This window comes from Castanea sativa, chromosome 6 (assembly GCF_040712315.1).
Source record: "Castanea sativa cultivar Marrone di Chiusa Pesio chromosome 6, ASM4071231v1".
In the NCBI taxonomy this organism is placed as follows: Eukaryota; Viridiplantae; Streptophyta; class Magnoliopsida; order Fagales; family Fagaceae; genus Castanea; species Castanea sativa.
Genome location: NC_134018.1, coordinates 2,255,004 through 2,271,442, shown reverse-complemented (window position 1 = coordinate 2,271,442; position 16,439 = coordinate 2,255,004). Strand labels below are relative to the sequence as shown.

Below are 16,439 nucleotides of genomic sequence, written 5' to 3'. Positions count from 1 at the left end.
GTAAAATCTTCTTCCATTTACTAATCAAAGGTTTTCCATTTTGATAGGTAAATTATAAATAATCAAGTTCAACGGAGTGATGCTAGTCCAAACCTGTAAGCATGCTTTTTCCCACCTAAAAGATCGATGCTATCTTAGCTAGAGCATTCATATCGGGTGTGTTAAATCACCCAAAATGCATGTACCTCTCAATATCCCTCTTATTAGATCATTTTTATGTGCACCTTTGTTTGTTGAGCTTTATCTACAAACTTGGGTGTAGAGTGGAAATATAATTGTTATTTGTTGCTGTTGGAACACATTAGAGTTTTGGCTATATTTGTTTCGGGTGTAAATGGAATTGAGAAAATATTTTACACCCTAATGTGTGTTTGGGTGCACATGTAAAATAAATTCAAACTGAAAATAATAAAATTTGACTGTAAAATAAGCCCCTTACCCCGTAAAATGTTTTACACATCTCATTTACCTTCCAATCATTTTCTAGACTCACACACCCAAAGGGAAAGTGAAACGAGAGAGAGAGAGAGATAGAGAGAGAGAGCTTGAACTTGGGACAAGATCATCACCGCTGCTGCCCTTTAGATCGGAGCATGTCATCTTGTTCTCTTCATCGCCGCCCTGTAGATCGTCTCCTCCTACTCTTGATCTCATCGCTGCCGCCCTCTAGATTGACCCACCTATGACCAATCTCATCGTCTATGCTTAAAGATCGTTGCTACCGCCTCTAGATTGACCTACCCATGATTGATCTCTATCTCTTTCTCAATCTACCTCTCTCTTTCCCTCAGTCTCCCACTCTTTCTTCCTCCCTATCTCAATTTGACTAAATTTGAGAGTTTATTGAATGTATTTGTTTTGATTTTTGTTCCTTTTAAGTTTATATATTGAAATTTTTTATTATAAAATTTGTTTGGAAGCTAAAAAAATTTGAGAAACTAGTAGAACAATAGCATTTTTAGAAAACAACAAAACACTTGAAAATATTTTTTAAAGCAATTTTTAGAATACAACCAAGCATTTGAAAATATATTCCTTTCCTTTTACACTCGGAAAATATTTTACATGTTACCAAACACATCCTATATTCTTCAAGACTCCAACAATCATCCACATGAAAATTGCATGTTGAGCTTTTCTTCTTACATCCATGCATCTCTATGTTGAAACAATATCTTTTTGCCAAAGAATCATTTGAAGCAATACATTATTGCAATAAAATTTGGTACTGAAATTTCCATCACAAAATTGTTTTCATATTTATTCAATGAAAAAATGAAAAATGTAAACTAAAAGCTCAATATGCTATAGAATTCTTATATTTAAAAAATAAATATTTTGTATTGAAAGTGGTGTCATGTTTAATATAAAAACAACAAAATTATCGATTGTTGCAATGAATGATATGTACTTGCATCAAAATTAAGAAATTGATTTAACACAGCACAAATTAAACTTCAATTTTTGGATTGGATTTTTTCTCAATTTTGACTTTATATATATATATATGCTTTCTACTTGAAAAATTACTAAACAATTTTTTTACTAGTGCTTGTTTAGGTGCTTATTATTTTCCATTAACCTTATACAAAAATTTAAATTCATTTTAAAATTGTTTTAATTTATTCATATATTTTTTAGTCAACTCTACATGCAATAGATGACATTTGGTTAGTTCGCAAAGCAATATATCCTATGAGATAAACACAATAGAAGTCAAGGATTGAAACAGTGAAATAAAATCTGCATGGAGTCACAGTGTTGCAACGATTAGAAAGGACTAAAATCTTTATATATATGATTTCTTTAATTGACATTTGCCTTTTCAATGCATACAATATTTAATTTATAAAACCACCAACAAAAGGAACTCCCACACTTGGTAGCCACTGGGTACCATTAATAAAATTTTCAACAGTAAAATGTTTAATCTCTTCAGAATTTTTGGCAATATGAAACCCAGGCCATTTAACTCTTCCTGTTGTATTGGCTCCTGGGCCCCGATTAGCATACTCCACATGATACAAAGTGGATAAGCTTTTCTTGTCATTGTTTGGAAGCCATCCTTCAGGATCAATCAATTTGTCAAGGAAACATTCCATGACAATGGTTTGTGAATAACTATACCACGGCCTGCCTAGAAATGTTTTGATTTGTGGGTAAGGTTGAAGATCTTTGTCAGCCTTAATGGAGCAATTGTGTAGCACTATTCCTGTATCTTCCACTTGTCCACGACCTTGGGCTGTGATCATATTCACAGTGCCTTCCGTACGCTTCCTCACGTAAATGTCACAGTTTTGTAAGACAACTCGTGAATTCCCAAATATGAAATCTACTGTGCCATAAACTTCACATTCTCGGAAAAAATGGATACCATATGCTGTCAATAAGGTATCTTGGTATCCTTGTATGGAGCATTGGTAAATTGCAATTCGGTCACCGGCTACTCTCAAAGCCACGGCTTGGCCACCATTAGGTCCAGCATTGTTCACAAATCTAATACCTTTAACAAACACATCATTGGCGCTAATATCTAAATGAAGAAACATAACCGAAATAATCAGTATGAGTTTAAAAAAATCGCTTAATAGATATTTACAACGTTGCATGCAAAGATCAATAAATCAAATTAAAAAAAAAAAAATTAAGACTAATATGAGAATAGAACCTTACCTACGGTAGCCGATCCTGAAGTTCCATAACCTTGTTTCGCAGTTTTGTTAAATTGAACAATAGTCTTCTCCATGCCTTCTCCAATTAAAACTAAATTAGACTTGTTTTGAGCTATGTAGACTGCTTCATTATATGTACCTTGTTTGATTAAAATAACATATGGATTGTTACGACCTATCGGAATCTTTGATATGGCTTCGTTAATGGTGCTGAAGTTGCCACTGCCATCAATAGCAACTGTGACATTGGGCTTGTAAGAGTGAGCATTGACAAATGAAACGAATAGAGTTGAAAAAAAAGCTAGGAGAACAGTATGTATTGCCATAGAAGCTAGAACCTTCTCTTTTTTGATACAATAGAAGGAAGGAGAGGGGGGGGGGGGGGGGGGAGCTAAACAAGGAATCAAAAACACAAACTAGAACTTAAACAAACAAAACAAGGACTGATTGCAAGTATGAAATTCAAGTGCTCTATTTATAACCTAATATATAGATGTACCATAATTTAAATTTAATCATGGTACAGCTTATTAGTTGTAGTAATTAATCTACCAACCAATTCCTTGGTGTAGAGGGCTTATTTCATTTGGTTTTTAGTTTAGCTTAGTGGTTTCTATGGTGCTAGCAGTTTGATTTGGTTTTGTTGTGGTTGATAATGGCAATGCCCAGAGAGTGTGAATTCTTAACCATGGGTGGACACAATTATGGGTGCTTGGAGGTATTATGTTGTAGGGACAGGTTTATTTTTTAGTGCATGTATGCGTATGTTGTGTAACATGTAACACGGAAATGAGAAATCCTATTAGAGGAATATGCAACTATTAAGCATTAATTACTTTGTCAATTGTCATGCTAAAAATAACTTATAATAGTTGTCATCACAAAAAGCTACTTTAAAATAATAAATTGAATGTGATAAGTAATTAGCACCACTTCATTAATCATACTAATTGAATGTAATAAATAACTAACACCTCTTCCTCAATTTTACAAAACAAAACAAATATAATGGTCAGATATTGATTAAAAATGGAATGCGACAGGGTCTACCGATTGTTAAAAATCAACCAAAACAAAAATAATGTAAATGCATTTGAGTGCACCCAAATTGAACATTGGACAACTTTTCTTTATTCATCCACATTTTTGCTTAAATTGATTAACACCTATAGAAATAGCAATGCTTGAGTGGATCTAATAGTTGCAAATTTGCAATTATTAGGTTAAATTCACATCTCTCTTTAATATCTGGAAAAAATAGACATTCTTATAAAGTCTTTTAAAACATAACGGATAGATGGATACATTAAGTGATTAACACATCAATGCATATAGGTCATGGGTGAGATTTAAATGAAAATACAAAACTTGCTAACATGAATTTATCAAAATTTAATTGTTTTATTTTTATCTTCATTACGTGAGATAGGCTACAAGAAAAAAATCTCTATTGCAATAAAACTATTGCAACAAAAAGAAACTTTAGTGGCAATAGGAACTTATTTACTTTGTGAAGTTATTTTTGTTGCAATAGGGACTTGAAAGCACTAATTTATTGCATCAGTGTAAATATGGTTGCAATAACTTTTAAAGATCTGTTACAATAGCAATCTTGCATCCCCTTCCACTTGAAAACATTTCCCCAATTTTCCCTATATCAATGTATTCATGGAGATTCTAGTATCAAATAAGCCTATTAATTTATTTTTATATTTTTTTACCCTATATCCCCCACTCCTTCAAAGTGCTATTGGGTTTGAGGATGTGCTTAAATGTATCATGGACCATAAAGCTTGGTTTTAATGGGAGGATCTATTGAAATTTTTAGTGAAAATAGCCAATTGCATGAATACACTGATTTTTACTCTCGTCATAATATTTAAGTAAAAATGTAATAAATTGAATATGCATATCAAGAAAATGGGCTTTGTATTATAAATATTTTGAATTTAACAGAGAATTATAAGGGTAAGGACCATGTACATATAAACATTAAATCAGTAAAATACTAGTTTTTGTAGCTTGATTTTGTTTTTCTAAAAAAATTACTTAATACAGTTTAGTGGGAACATCATAATTGATCCTATACTTTTCAGGAAAAAATATATATATTTATGAGACCTGCCTCTCACAACATATGTGAATTCAACACGTGGTCTCACAACTCACACGGTGCGAGAGGGTGCTCTCATGAGACCATCCCATGAGATACCATCTCAGTTTTGAGGGGCAAAGAACCATTAAGGGGGTGTTTGGCAGCTTTGTTTAAACACATTTCCATACATTTTAAACAACATTATACACATTTTCACCTATACGTTTATCAAAAACACTCAAATAACATAACTTAAACTACTTTCCTAAACACCCCTTAACCCATCTTAGAGATTGTCTTCAAATAATAGTGTCATACTAGAGAGGAATTATTTATGTGTTAACTGTGGTGACCAGCTAACCATCTACCAATTTAGTCATTGGTTGTTGAAACGTAAAGGCTAGAAACGAATTTTGCCATTAGTCATTATCATATCCCACACTACGTGGTTTTTTTATCCCTCTTCTTTTTAACGTTAAAATCATTCATTAGTTGTTGAAATGTAAATGCTAGAACTAATTATGTCGTTATCCTCGAATGCCCCCATCTCAAGTCCTTTGACAAAATGGGTAGAGCCCTCTTCTTCCATCATCTCCAATGATTTTGTTGAAATTTGACTTCTTGTTGTAGATTGCATATTTGATCAGCTGAATTGACCCAAACACAAAGTCAATAGCATTTGCTCTCTATCTTGTATTGTTCTCTTTGTTTCACAAGAAATTAGTGGTTGTCGACTTGTTTATATTTCACCACAATTTCTCGTTGTTACTCTTTTAATTGTGCTTTCCTGATACCTCTCTCTCTCTCTCTCTCTCTCTCTCTCTCTCATTGGCAATAATGAAAATTGGCAATGGGTCTCCTGTGCAACCCAAAAAAGGGTGAGGGTTCGGCCCAAATGAGTCGAGCCCAAGAAGCACGATCCCATGGTGCCCTACCGAGCAGGTACCTCTACAATCATAATTATTTAATCATCATTTATTAATCCTTACAAATTTTTATTCAATTCTTATATCTACGTTGAATTATAGAAAAGAAGAAGTAAACAACTAGAATTTCATTCCTCTTTGAATTGTTATAATTTCTTTTTTGATTAATTTGAATTTTTTTAGAGAGTCTCTACATCCTTCAAACTTTGATCAAGCAAATAAAAGGAACTAATGATTTGAATGAGATAAAATGATACACGATTTTTTTACGTGAATTGAAATAAAATTGGTTATATTTTAGAAATAAACTGTAAAATTTGACTACCCTTTGGTAAGTGCTTAAGAAGCAAAACTGTTAGGAGGTATCCATGGAGAAGTTGATGACATCAAAGATGAACTGGAGAGCATTCAATCCTTCCCCAAAGACACAAACAAAAGGGCCGCACCTAAAGGAGACATGAGTGAGGGTGTCAAAACTTGGGTGAAATAGCTTTCAACATAGATGTTGCAATCAACCAGTATTTGATTCACGTGGCACTACATGATCCTCATCCGCGTGGCTTCCATCATTTCCTCCAGAAACCACTCACTTAATCAAAATATTAATACCCCGCCATAAGATAGCTTCTGAGATTTAGGAGATCAAGGCATCAGTTAAGAAAATTGTGGGGTCTTGGGCTACGGCCAAGAGCGTGGAGTTTTGGCCGAGATCGTGAGTAGTCCGAGTCCGAGGAGGAATATCTCCTTGAATAAGCTAAACGCAAATCGGGTATAGATCCTAATGATCAAAGTGACTTTCCAGAGAGTTCTAATGATAGGGACGAGTATCATGAACGTACAAGAGGGATAATAATTCAAAAATATCTAAGGGAAAGCTGCTACACCGCATTGAATGCCTTGCAGCTAACTTTCTGAACGCATTTATGTGGAAAAGACCCCTGAACAGTACTACCTCGGCAACCACAACTCACAGAAGGCCAGAAAGGGTGTCTGATGGGACAAGCACTCAAGTGGTGGCTCAAAAGATCAATAAGTGTAGGATTAAGATCATCCAAAATGAACTATATAATAGAAGAGGCCCTTCACGAAAAGGGGATGGAAAAAGGAGAAGAGAAAGCACTATAGCAATCTCAACAACTCCTGTAACCATTGTCATCCAATATATACTAGAACAGAGCTCCTCGGACTGTGCCGAGGACAAACTTTCTCGCATAAACCGGGTTCAATTCTTGTTAGCTCATTATCCAAAACCATATTAATTGTTATCCATACACTAAAGCCTAGCTCTTTGACCCACTCTCTACAAATTTATTGTACTAGCTTCATTGGGCCACAGTCCCTTACATTTTGGGCTTGGTCTGAAAATCGTGTCTCCACAATTGGCACCATTTGTGGGGAGAACTTGTGTGATAGTGAGTGCAACGGTTAAATACGGTAGGATCAGGCCCCCATAAGCAGGAGTCCCTAGGGAAAGCCATTGGTGGCCAGTTTACTATGTGAACAAGTCATTGCATGAGGCACACACAGTTGTTGTGCTAACTTAGCTTCCGTTTAGGTCTATACTACGAAGTACGGATTATACGGGGAGGATTGCTGAATGGGGCACAGTTCTAAGGGCTTCCGACATCAAGTACATGCCTCGTACCTCTGTCAAGGGCAAGGTCCTCGCGAATCTGGTGGCCGGGTTCGCTAAACCTCCATTAGAGGAAGTGGCAGCAACACATGAGCAATTAAAAGGGGCTCTGCGGCGGGGCTAGTTCTTAAAGGTATATATTGATATCTTCTAATCTATTGAAGTGGTTAAATAGAACCTTAGCTATACCGGGTCCTCGGACCTCTTACTTTAGGAAAATTAACACACACTAGCATCTATTGAAGTGGTTAAACAGAATTTTAGCTATGCCGGGTCCTCAGACCTCATGCTTTGGGAAAATTAATACACATTGGCATCTTTAGAAGTGGTTAAACAGAACCTTAGCTATCCGGGTCCTCAGACCTCCTACTTTGAGAAAATTAACACACACTGGCATCTTTAGAAATGGTTAAACAGAACCTTAGCTATGTCGGGTCCTCAGACCTCCTGGTTTGGGGAAATTAACATACACTAGCATCTTTAGAAGTGGTTAAATAGAACCTTAGCTATGCCAAGTCCTCGGACCTCCTGCTTTGGGGAATTAACACACACTAACATCTATTGAAGTAGTTAAACAGAACCTTAACTATGCCGAGTCCTTGGACCTCCTGTTTTGGGGAAATTAACACACACTGGCATCTTTAGAAGTGGTTAAACAGAACCTTAGCTATGACGAGTCTTCAGACCTCTTGCTGTGGGGAAATTAACACACACTGGTATCTATTAAAGTGGTTAAACAGAACCTTAGCTATGCTGGGTCCTCGGACCTCTTATTTTGGGGAAATTAACACACACTGGCATCTATTGAAGTGGTTAAACAGAACCTTAGCTATGCCGGGTCCTCGGACCTCCTGCTTTGGGGATATTAACACACACTCGCAACTTTCAAAGTGTTTAAACTATAACTCAATCATGCCTCGGTCCTCTGACCAGATGATGTGGGAAAGTTAACACTCCATAACAACTCTCAAAGTGTTTAAACTATAACTCAATCATGCCTTGGTCCTCTGACCAGATAATGTGGGAAATTTAACACTCCATAACAACTCTCAAAGTGTTTAAACTATAACTCAATCATGCCTCGGTCCTCGGACCAGATGATGTGAGAAAGTTAACACTCCATAACAACTCTCAAAGTGTTTAAACTATAACTCAATCATGCCTCGGTCCTCGGACCAGATGATGTGGGAAAGTTAACACTCCATGACATCTCTTTTCAAGTGTTTAAACTATAACTCGATCATGCCTCGGTCTTTGGACCAGATGATGTGGAAAAGTTAACACTCCATTACAACTTTCAAAGTGTTCAAACAAAACCTTAGTTATGCATGGCTCCTCGGACCACAAACTTTAGGGAATTAACATTCCATGATATCTATTTATTTCTCACTAAGTGTCAAGACATGCTCAAGATTATAACCAAATCCTCAGATTGGTAGCTCTGAAATGAGCAATTTACTGTACAAATATGGGGCGCGTGAAACGGTACTCCCCTAGGTGTAAATCAAAAGATCAAAGCAGAATTAACTTTTAAGAATTCAAACCTAACTTTTTTCCTCGGATGAGAGGAAAAAAACTGGAGTTTTGAGGGGCTATTGTGGGGTCTTGGGCTACGGCTGAGAGCGGGGGGATTTGGCCGAGATCATGAGTAGTCCGAGTTTGAGGAGGAATATCTCCTTGGATAAGCTAAACGCAAATCGGGTATAGATCCTAATGATCAAAGTGACCTTCCAGGAAGTTCTAATGATAAGGACGAGCATCATGAACGTACAAGAGGGATAATAACTTAAAAATATCTAAGGGAAAGCTTCTACACCTCATTGAATGCCTTGCAGCTAGCTTTCTGACCGCATTTATGTGGAAAAGACCCCTAAACAGTACTACCTCGGCAACCACAACTCACAAAAGGCCAGAAAGGGTGTCTAATGGGACAAACACTCAAGTGGTGACTCAAAAGATCAATAAGTGTATGATTAAGATCATCCAAAAGAAACTATATAATAGAAGAGACCCTTCATGAAAAGGGGATGGAAAAAGGAGAAGAGAAAGCATTGTAGCAATCTCAACAACACTTGTAACCATTGTCATCCAATAGATACTAGAATAGAGTTACTCGGACTGTGTTGAGGACAAACTTTCTCGCACAAACCGGGTTCAATTCTTATTAGCTCATCATCCAAAACCATATTAACTGTTATCCATGCACTAAAGCCTAGCTCTTTGACCCACTCTCTACAAATTCATTGTACTGGGTTCATTGGGCCACAGTCCCTTACATTTTGGACTTGGTCTGAAAATCGTGTCCCTACAAAAATCATGGCAAGAAGTGGAAGATATAGCTTGCAATCTATTGGTAGCAGTAGTGTTTGAAGTGTTAGGTGGAAATGACTCTCGAAGAATTGAATCTCCTAGAGATGAATTGATTGGCTTTGGCTGACTGGTAGAAGGATCTCCTTATCATACTACTGTTTCGATGGCGGGACTGGGAGGACTAGGTAAGTCCACTCTTGTCAAGAAATTAAGTCTATAACTACGAAATGGTAAGATGACACTTCGATTGCTATGCTTGGATCTCAGTGTTTCAATCTTACAATATAGAAGATCTACTAAGGAGCATAATAAAGCAATTTTGCAAGACCATAATGAAAATTTTCCTCTGCCGAGAATCAACACAATAGCCGAACAATCATTGATCAATAAATTATGAGACTACTTATAGCAGAAGAGGTATGTGGTCATATTTGATGACACATGGAAACTTGACTTTTGGGAGGATATAAAATATGATTTAATTTAATTGACAATAATAAGTGTGGTAGAATTATGAACACAACACATAACATGAGGTAAGTGGTCATTTTTGTTTCCTAATTTTTTTAGATAATTTAAATAAAAATAATGTGGCACAATTTTATTAGACGAATTAAACACACATTACAAGCTTATATGACATTTAAGGGAAATCATGGATGGAGGAGTTCTTAATGCAAATAGAATATAACATCAGTAGATAAAATCCAAATTCTGATTTTTCAGGGTGTAAAATTCAAGCACTCCCAGATTTTACAAGTATAATTTGCAATTTATCATATAATATATTAGATTAGATACTGCTGCAACCAACCACTAGGCTAGCTCGCTCTTTGCTATTAGTTTGGAAGCTAAACCTATTTATTCTTAAAATATTTATATTTTTTTGTTATAAAAGAATAATTTTTTAAAAGGATAATTATGATACCTAAGAATGCTAAATTTGAACTTTAAATATCTCCATTAGAAGACATGTTAGAAAGTCCAAGTTAACATATATTAATAAAATAAATAATATTTCATTTTGATTTCTATTCTAGCTAATATATTTATGTATATTTTATTGTAATTAGCCTTTTCTAAAAATTAAAAAATTTTGAAAAGTGAAAATACTTGTTTGTTTATGCAATTATGCCATGTACTTAAAGGATTAACTATATTTTGCTTTTCTTTTTTCTAACTCATGTAATATGGTTGAAGATTATTTAAATTTTAATGGATACTTTTTTTCCCTTAATGTTAGTACTAACTTTTACAAATTTATTTTATTTTTTTATAATTATTTAATATGAAATAAATTATGACATCTTCATGGTTGAACCGTGAATACCTCAAAACCTTGAACTATATATTTTACATATCTTTCAACAATCCATTTTTTTAAAGACAAAGTTTAGCTACAAAATTAGTTGTAACCTAAGGTTATAACCATACTCAATATCTTTTTATTGGTGCTGAATTTTGACAAATCCACCATTAAATTACATTTTCTTCTTATATCTTCCATTCTTGCAAAATCTCTAGAAAATTAAAGATTAATAACTATATTATCAATAAATTATTTAAATTACAAGTTTTTGTAGTTTGAAATTTTGTATAAAATATAAGCTTACAGATCTTATAGTAAACAATATCTTATTGACAAAAAATTTGACATGTATATTAAAATTGTAAAAAACATATAATCAAACAGTTTAATTTTCAAAATATGTAGTAATGTTAATTTTTTTTTATAGGAAGTTGTAGCCTTAGGTTACAGTCAATTTTGTAGCTAAATTTTATCATTTTTTTAAACCTTGCTCTCATATTAGCATTTGGAACAAATAAATTTACCAAGAATAAGAAAGATATATATATATATATATATATATATATATATATATATATAAATTTATATGTTGCTTTATTAATTATTATTAAGTCGGCTAGTTGGATTGTCCTACATGTAGTATTTGGTCTAGTTGACGGAATTGGGCTTGTGCAAAAATAAAGCCCCACACGCAGGCCTGCATCAACATTATATAAATAGGTGGATGTCAAAAAAAAAAAAATCTAAGTAATAGATCCACAACATTTTTATAATACTTTCATAACAAATCTCAAATGATAAGTTGTTATAGGTTTTCAAATTAAATCCACCATTATAATTACTATTTTACACACTAACAAGTAAAACTTGCCACCTATAATTTGTTGTAAAAATTTTGTGGATGTAACATTTCACATTAAGTGATTATTATATATATTTCATTATTAGCAAGGTATTGATCTAGTTTTCGCAATATTGCTATGCCCACCTCAACAACATGATACATTTGAGGTAACTAAAAAAGCGGGCAACAAATTGCAAAGACCTTTTTTCTTATTTGAATAAATTGAATTTATCAAAGAATTTTTTTTTTTAGAGAGTTTTAATCTATGACATTTGCTCCCAATGATAATTCTTTATTATCAGACCAAGATATCAATTGATTTTTGGTATAAATAGGAATTGAAACCCAGATCTTTTATTCAATCATCAAAGACTTTATCAGTTGAATTAACTGAAACTCACAAATTGATCCATGAAGATATTATCATTGATTTACAGCCTAAATTTCTTAAACTTCATCTCCACCTAAATTTCTTCAAGCCATCCACACCTTGTCAAAGCCTTTCAAAAGCTACAACGCAGAGAAATTGCCTCTCAAGATTTAATTTGAATAAGATTTATTTGAGTTTATTGCAAGTATACCTTCTCTATTTTTTTGGATGAATATTTAATGTGAGTGTACTGTTAAATGTCAATATCTACCATGTGAGATCCTTGGTTCCCACTCATCTGCTCAACCTCACCGAGTAAGTCTTGTGTTGCTTTTATGCTTCAATAATGTCAGGCTCATGAATCATGATTCATCATCTTCTGTGGAACTAGTTCATTGGTTATAATTATCTTATCTTTTTAAACTCGATCCGCATTTATGCATTGTACAAAGCGTAACTAACGTGACTCAAGTTTGAGACAACGAAAGAAAGAGAGATAAAGCAAAAAGTTTAGGAAAGTGGATTTGATCTACACTAGCCCAATCTCAGGCAATATCTGATCATGGAGAAGAGCCAAATTTAGATGAAATAGCATACGTTTCCTTGGACGAAGAAGAGAGGCAAATGGCGGAGATGGCAGCATTATCTCTTATCGACAGGCTGGTTTCATTACTGACCAAAGAAGTAAAACTGTTAGGAGGCATCTACGGAGAAGTTGCGGACATCATCGATGAACTGGAGAGCATGCAGTCCTTCCTAAAGGATGCAGACGCAAGAGCGGCAGCTGAAGAATACACGAGCAAGGGTGTCAAAACTTGGGTAAAACAAGTAAGAGAAGTAACTATTCGCATAGACGTTGCTATCAACCAATACTTGCTTCTCATGGCCCAACATCCACATCACCATGGCTTCTTTGGTTTCCTCCATAAAACCACTCACTTACTCAAAACGTTAAAACCCCACCATAAGATAGCTGCTGAGATTCAAGAGATCAAAGCATCACTCCAGAAAATCAAGGAAAGAAGTGAAAGATACTGCTTCCAATCCACTAGTCAAGGATGAAGCAGCAATGCTCGGAGTGTTAGGTGGAATGACCCTCGAAAGGATTCCCTTTATCTTGATGATGCTAATGTTGTAGGAATTGAGTCTCCTAGAGATGAATTGATTGGCTGGTTAGTAGAAGGATCCTCTCATTGTACTCTGGTTTCGGTGGTGGGAATGGGAGGCCTAGGCAAAACCACTCTTGTCAAGAAAGTCTACGATCATCAAACGGTGCAAGGGCACTTTGACTGCCATGCATGGGTCTCAGTGTCTTAGTCATACAACGTGGAGGATATACTAAGGAGTATGATAAAGCAATTTTGAAAGGCTAGAATGGAGTCCCCTGTGGCAGGAATAGAGACAATGGACGAGGCATCGTTGATCAATGAATTGAGAGAATACATACAACAAAAGAGGTATGTGGTCATATTTGATGATGTATGGAAAGTTGACTTTTGGGAGGATATAAAACATGTTTTACTTAATAATAATAAAGGTGGAAGAATTATGATCACAACGCGTAACATGGAGGTCGCAATTTTTTGTAAAAAATATTCACCTATTCGTGTTTTCAAATTGCAACCACTGTCTCGAGACAAGGCTTGGGAGCTCTTTTGCAAAAGGGCCTTCCCATTTGATTTTGAAGGATATTGTCCCCAAGAGTTGAGGAATTTGTCTATAGACATTGTAGAGAAGTGCAAGGGATTACCACTTGCAATTATTGCTATTGGTGGTCTTTTGTCAACCAAAGACAAAACTATTTTTGAATGGAAAAAGTTGCTTGATAATCTTGGCTTTGAGTTAGGAAGAGATCGCAATCTTGAAGCTGTCAACAAAATTCTATCATTTAGTTATGAAGACTTGCCCCATAGCCTCAAATCTTGCTTCTTATACCTTGGTATGTATCCAGAGGATTACCCTATTAATTGTGTAAGATTGATTCGACAATGGATAGCTGAAGGCTTTGTGAAGGAAACCTTGGGTAAAACATTAGAAGAGGTTGCACAAGAATATTTAATTGAGTTGATCCATAGAAGCATGATTCAAGTATCACAAATTGACTTTGTTGGAAGAGTTCGACAAAGTCAACTCCATGATCTCTTACGTGAGATCGCCCTTCAAAAGATTAAGGATTTACACTTTTGTCATGTTTTCTCAAAACAATAGTCCATCTTTGAAGGACAAACTCGACGCATGTCGGTCGATAGAGTTTCATACAATGATCTGAGGGGATTTAAGGGTACTTCCATTCATTCCCTTTTGATGTTCAATATCTATGAATATCCGACATCCTTTTTTAGTTCACTTGTGGTAGATTTCAAGCTTTTGAAAGTAATGGATTTTGAAGGAGCTCCACTGGATCACATACCTAAAGATATTGGAAGTTTATTTCACTTGAGGTATTTAAGTTTGAGAAAAACAAAAGTAAATATGCTTCCGAGATCCATAGGAAAGTTACAAAACCTAGAGACATTAGATTTGAAGCAGTCCCTAGTGTATGATATACCAATAGAGATCAATAAGCTTAATAAGTTGCGACATCCTCTGGCCTACTATTAGGATTATAGAAAAGGCTACAGTTTAACTATGGTAAGAGGGGTAAAGATACAGAAAGGAGTTGGATGCTTAAAGGACTTACAAAAGCTAAATCACGTGGAGGCGAATCATGGGGGGATTGATCTAATTAGAGAGTTATAAAACTTGAAACAATTGAGGAAGCTAGGCGTGACAAACCTTACTAGGGAAACTGGATGTGCTTTATGTGCCTCTATTGAAAAGATGAACCACCTTGAGTCTCTGGATTTAACCTCAACAAGTGAGGATGAGATAATTGATTTGCAATTTATTTCATCTCCACCTCAATGCCTTCAACGCTTATATATAAAGGGGCATCTGGACAAATTACCTGACTGGATTCCAAAAGTTCAACATCTAACAATGTTACGAATTCGTTTCTCAAGATTGAGTGATGATCCACTGAAAGTGTTACAAGATTTGCATAATTTGTTGGAGCTTGAAATCTCAAATCATGCAAACAGTGGAGAGCAATTGCATTTTAAGATAGGAGGCTTTCCCAAACTCAAGTTTTTACGGCTTAGGCACTTGGATAATTTGAATTCATTGATTATAGATGAAGGAGGATTGCCCATTCTTGTAACTCTTTGGGTTGGGCCTTGTCCGAAACTCAAGGAGGTGCCATTTGGAATCCAACATCTTAGAGATCTCAAAGCATTGCTATTTCGAGGGATACCCAAAGAACTAGAAGAAAGTTTGGATCCTGGGCATGGACCACATTATTGGATCATTGAGCATGTACCAATTGTCAATATCAGTTGCAAGGTTGACACAGGAAATTATGACTATGACTCTCGCATTCTCGATCCAATCATTTGGAGAGGTCAATCAACCACAACGACAACATAAAAGACATCAATGCTTCCATTGATAAAGGTTAGTGAAATGGTTATCTCTCTCTGTATTTTTTTTTTTTTGTTTTTGTTTTTTTTCCCTATTATTTACCACCTCATTTTTAGAATCACATAAGTCAAGAAGTGTGCTATGCAATAACCGTACCAAAACAAAACAGGTGATAGAGAAGAAGTGAAGTTCATCAAAACAAATAATGGAGATAGGAGAATCTACTTAGATAGAGTATTTTTAAGGGGAAAAAGGATTTGTTGTAGCATTTAGTTTGAGATTTAAATTTTTAGATTCTTCAATGATTCATTGATACTTCTTGTCTGGTAGTGTGAACTTCAACATTGTTAATTGAAGTGTGTCCATTTGTGGTAGGTAAACAATCAAGTTGTACTCAGTGATGCTAATCCAAATATGTAAGCACGCTTTTCCTCACCACTATGAGGCTTCAATAATTTGAATCCTCAATATTACTGTTAGTGTCATACTTAATTTTATGTGCACCTTTAATTCTGGAATGTTTGGCCTTATTCACAGACTTGGATGGAGACCGAAAATATAGTTGTTGCTGCTGGAATGAGTTGGATTTATTTTCTTCGGACAATCAAGTAGAAAAATCAGTGGTTTTTCTTGTAACATGTTTGTAATTGTAACTTGTAACCTGTAAGCGGTTGTTTTTGCCACAATCACACGAGTTCATTGTTGTTACTATTTCGCATAGTGTGTGTTTGGCAAAAATTAAAAAAACCAGATTATTTTATTATTCAGTTTATTTTTGCTACTATTCATAAACTCCACTATACTTTTTGGTATTATTCATG

General features: G+C 35.0%; 1 protein-coding gene and 1 pseudogene across 1 annotated transcript; one reads left to right on the top strand and one right to left on the bottom strand.

Moving 5' to 3' along the window:
- Positions 1-1,841: 1,841 nt before the first annotated feature.
- Positions 1,842-2,998, bottom strand: LOC142638669 (pectinesterase-like). Its single transcript, XM_075812725.1, has 2 exons — positions 2,674-2,998; positions 1,842-2,533 (listed from the first exon to the last, which is right to left on the bottom strand). Exons 1-2 carry the CDS (start codon positions 2,996-2,998, stop codon positions 1,842-1,844), a joined length of 1,017 nt encoding a protein of 338 aa, XP_075668840.1.
- A 9,785-nt stretch (positions 2,999-12,783) lies between these two features.
- LOC142638667 (disease resistance protein RPM1-like) lies at positions 12,784-15,656 on the top strand (annotated as a pseudogene).
- The last annotated feature ends 783 nt before the right edge of the window (positions 15,657-16,439 follow it).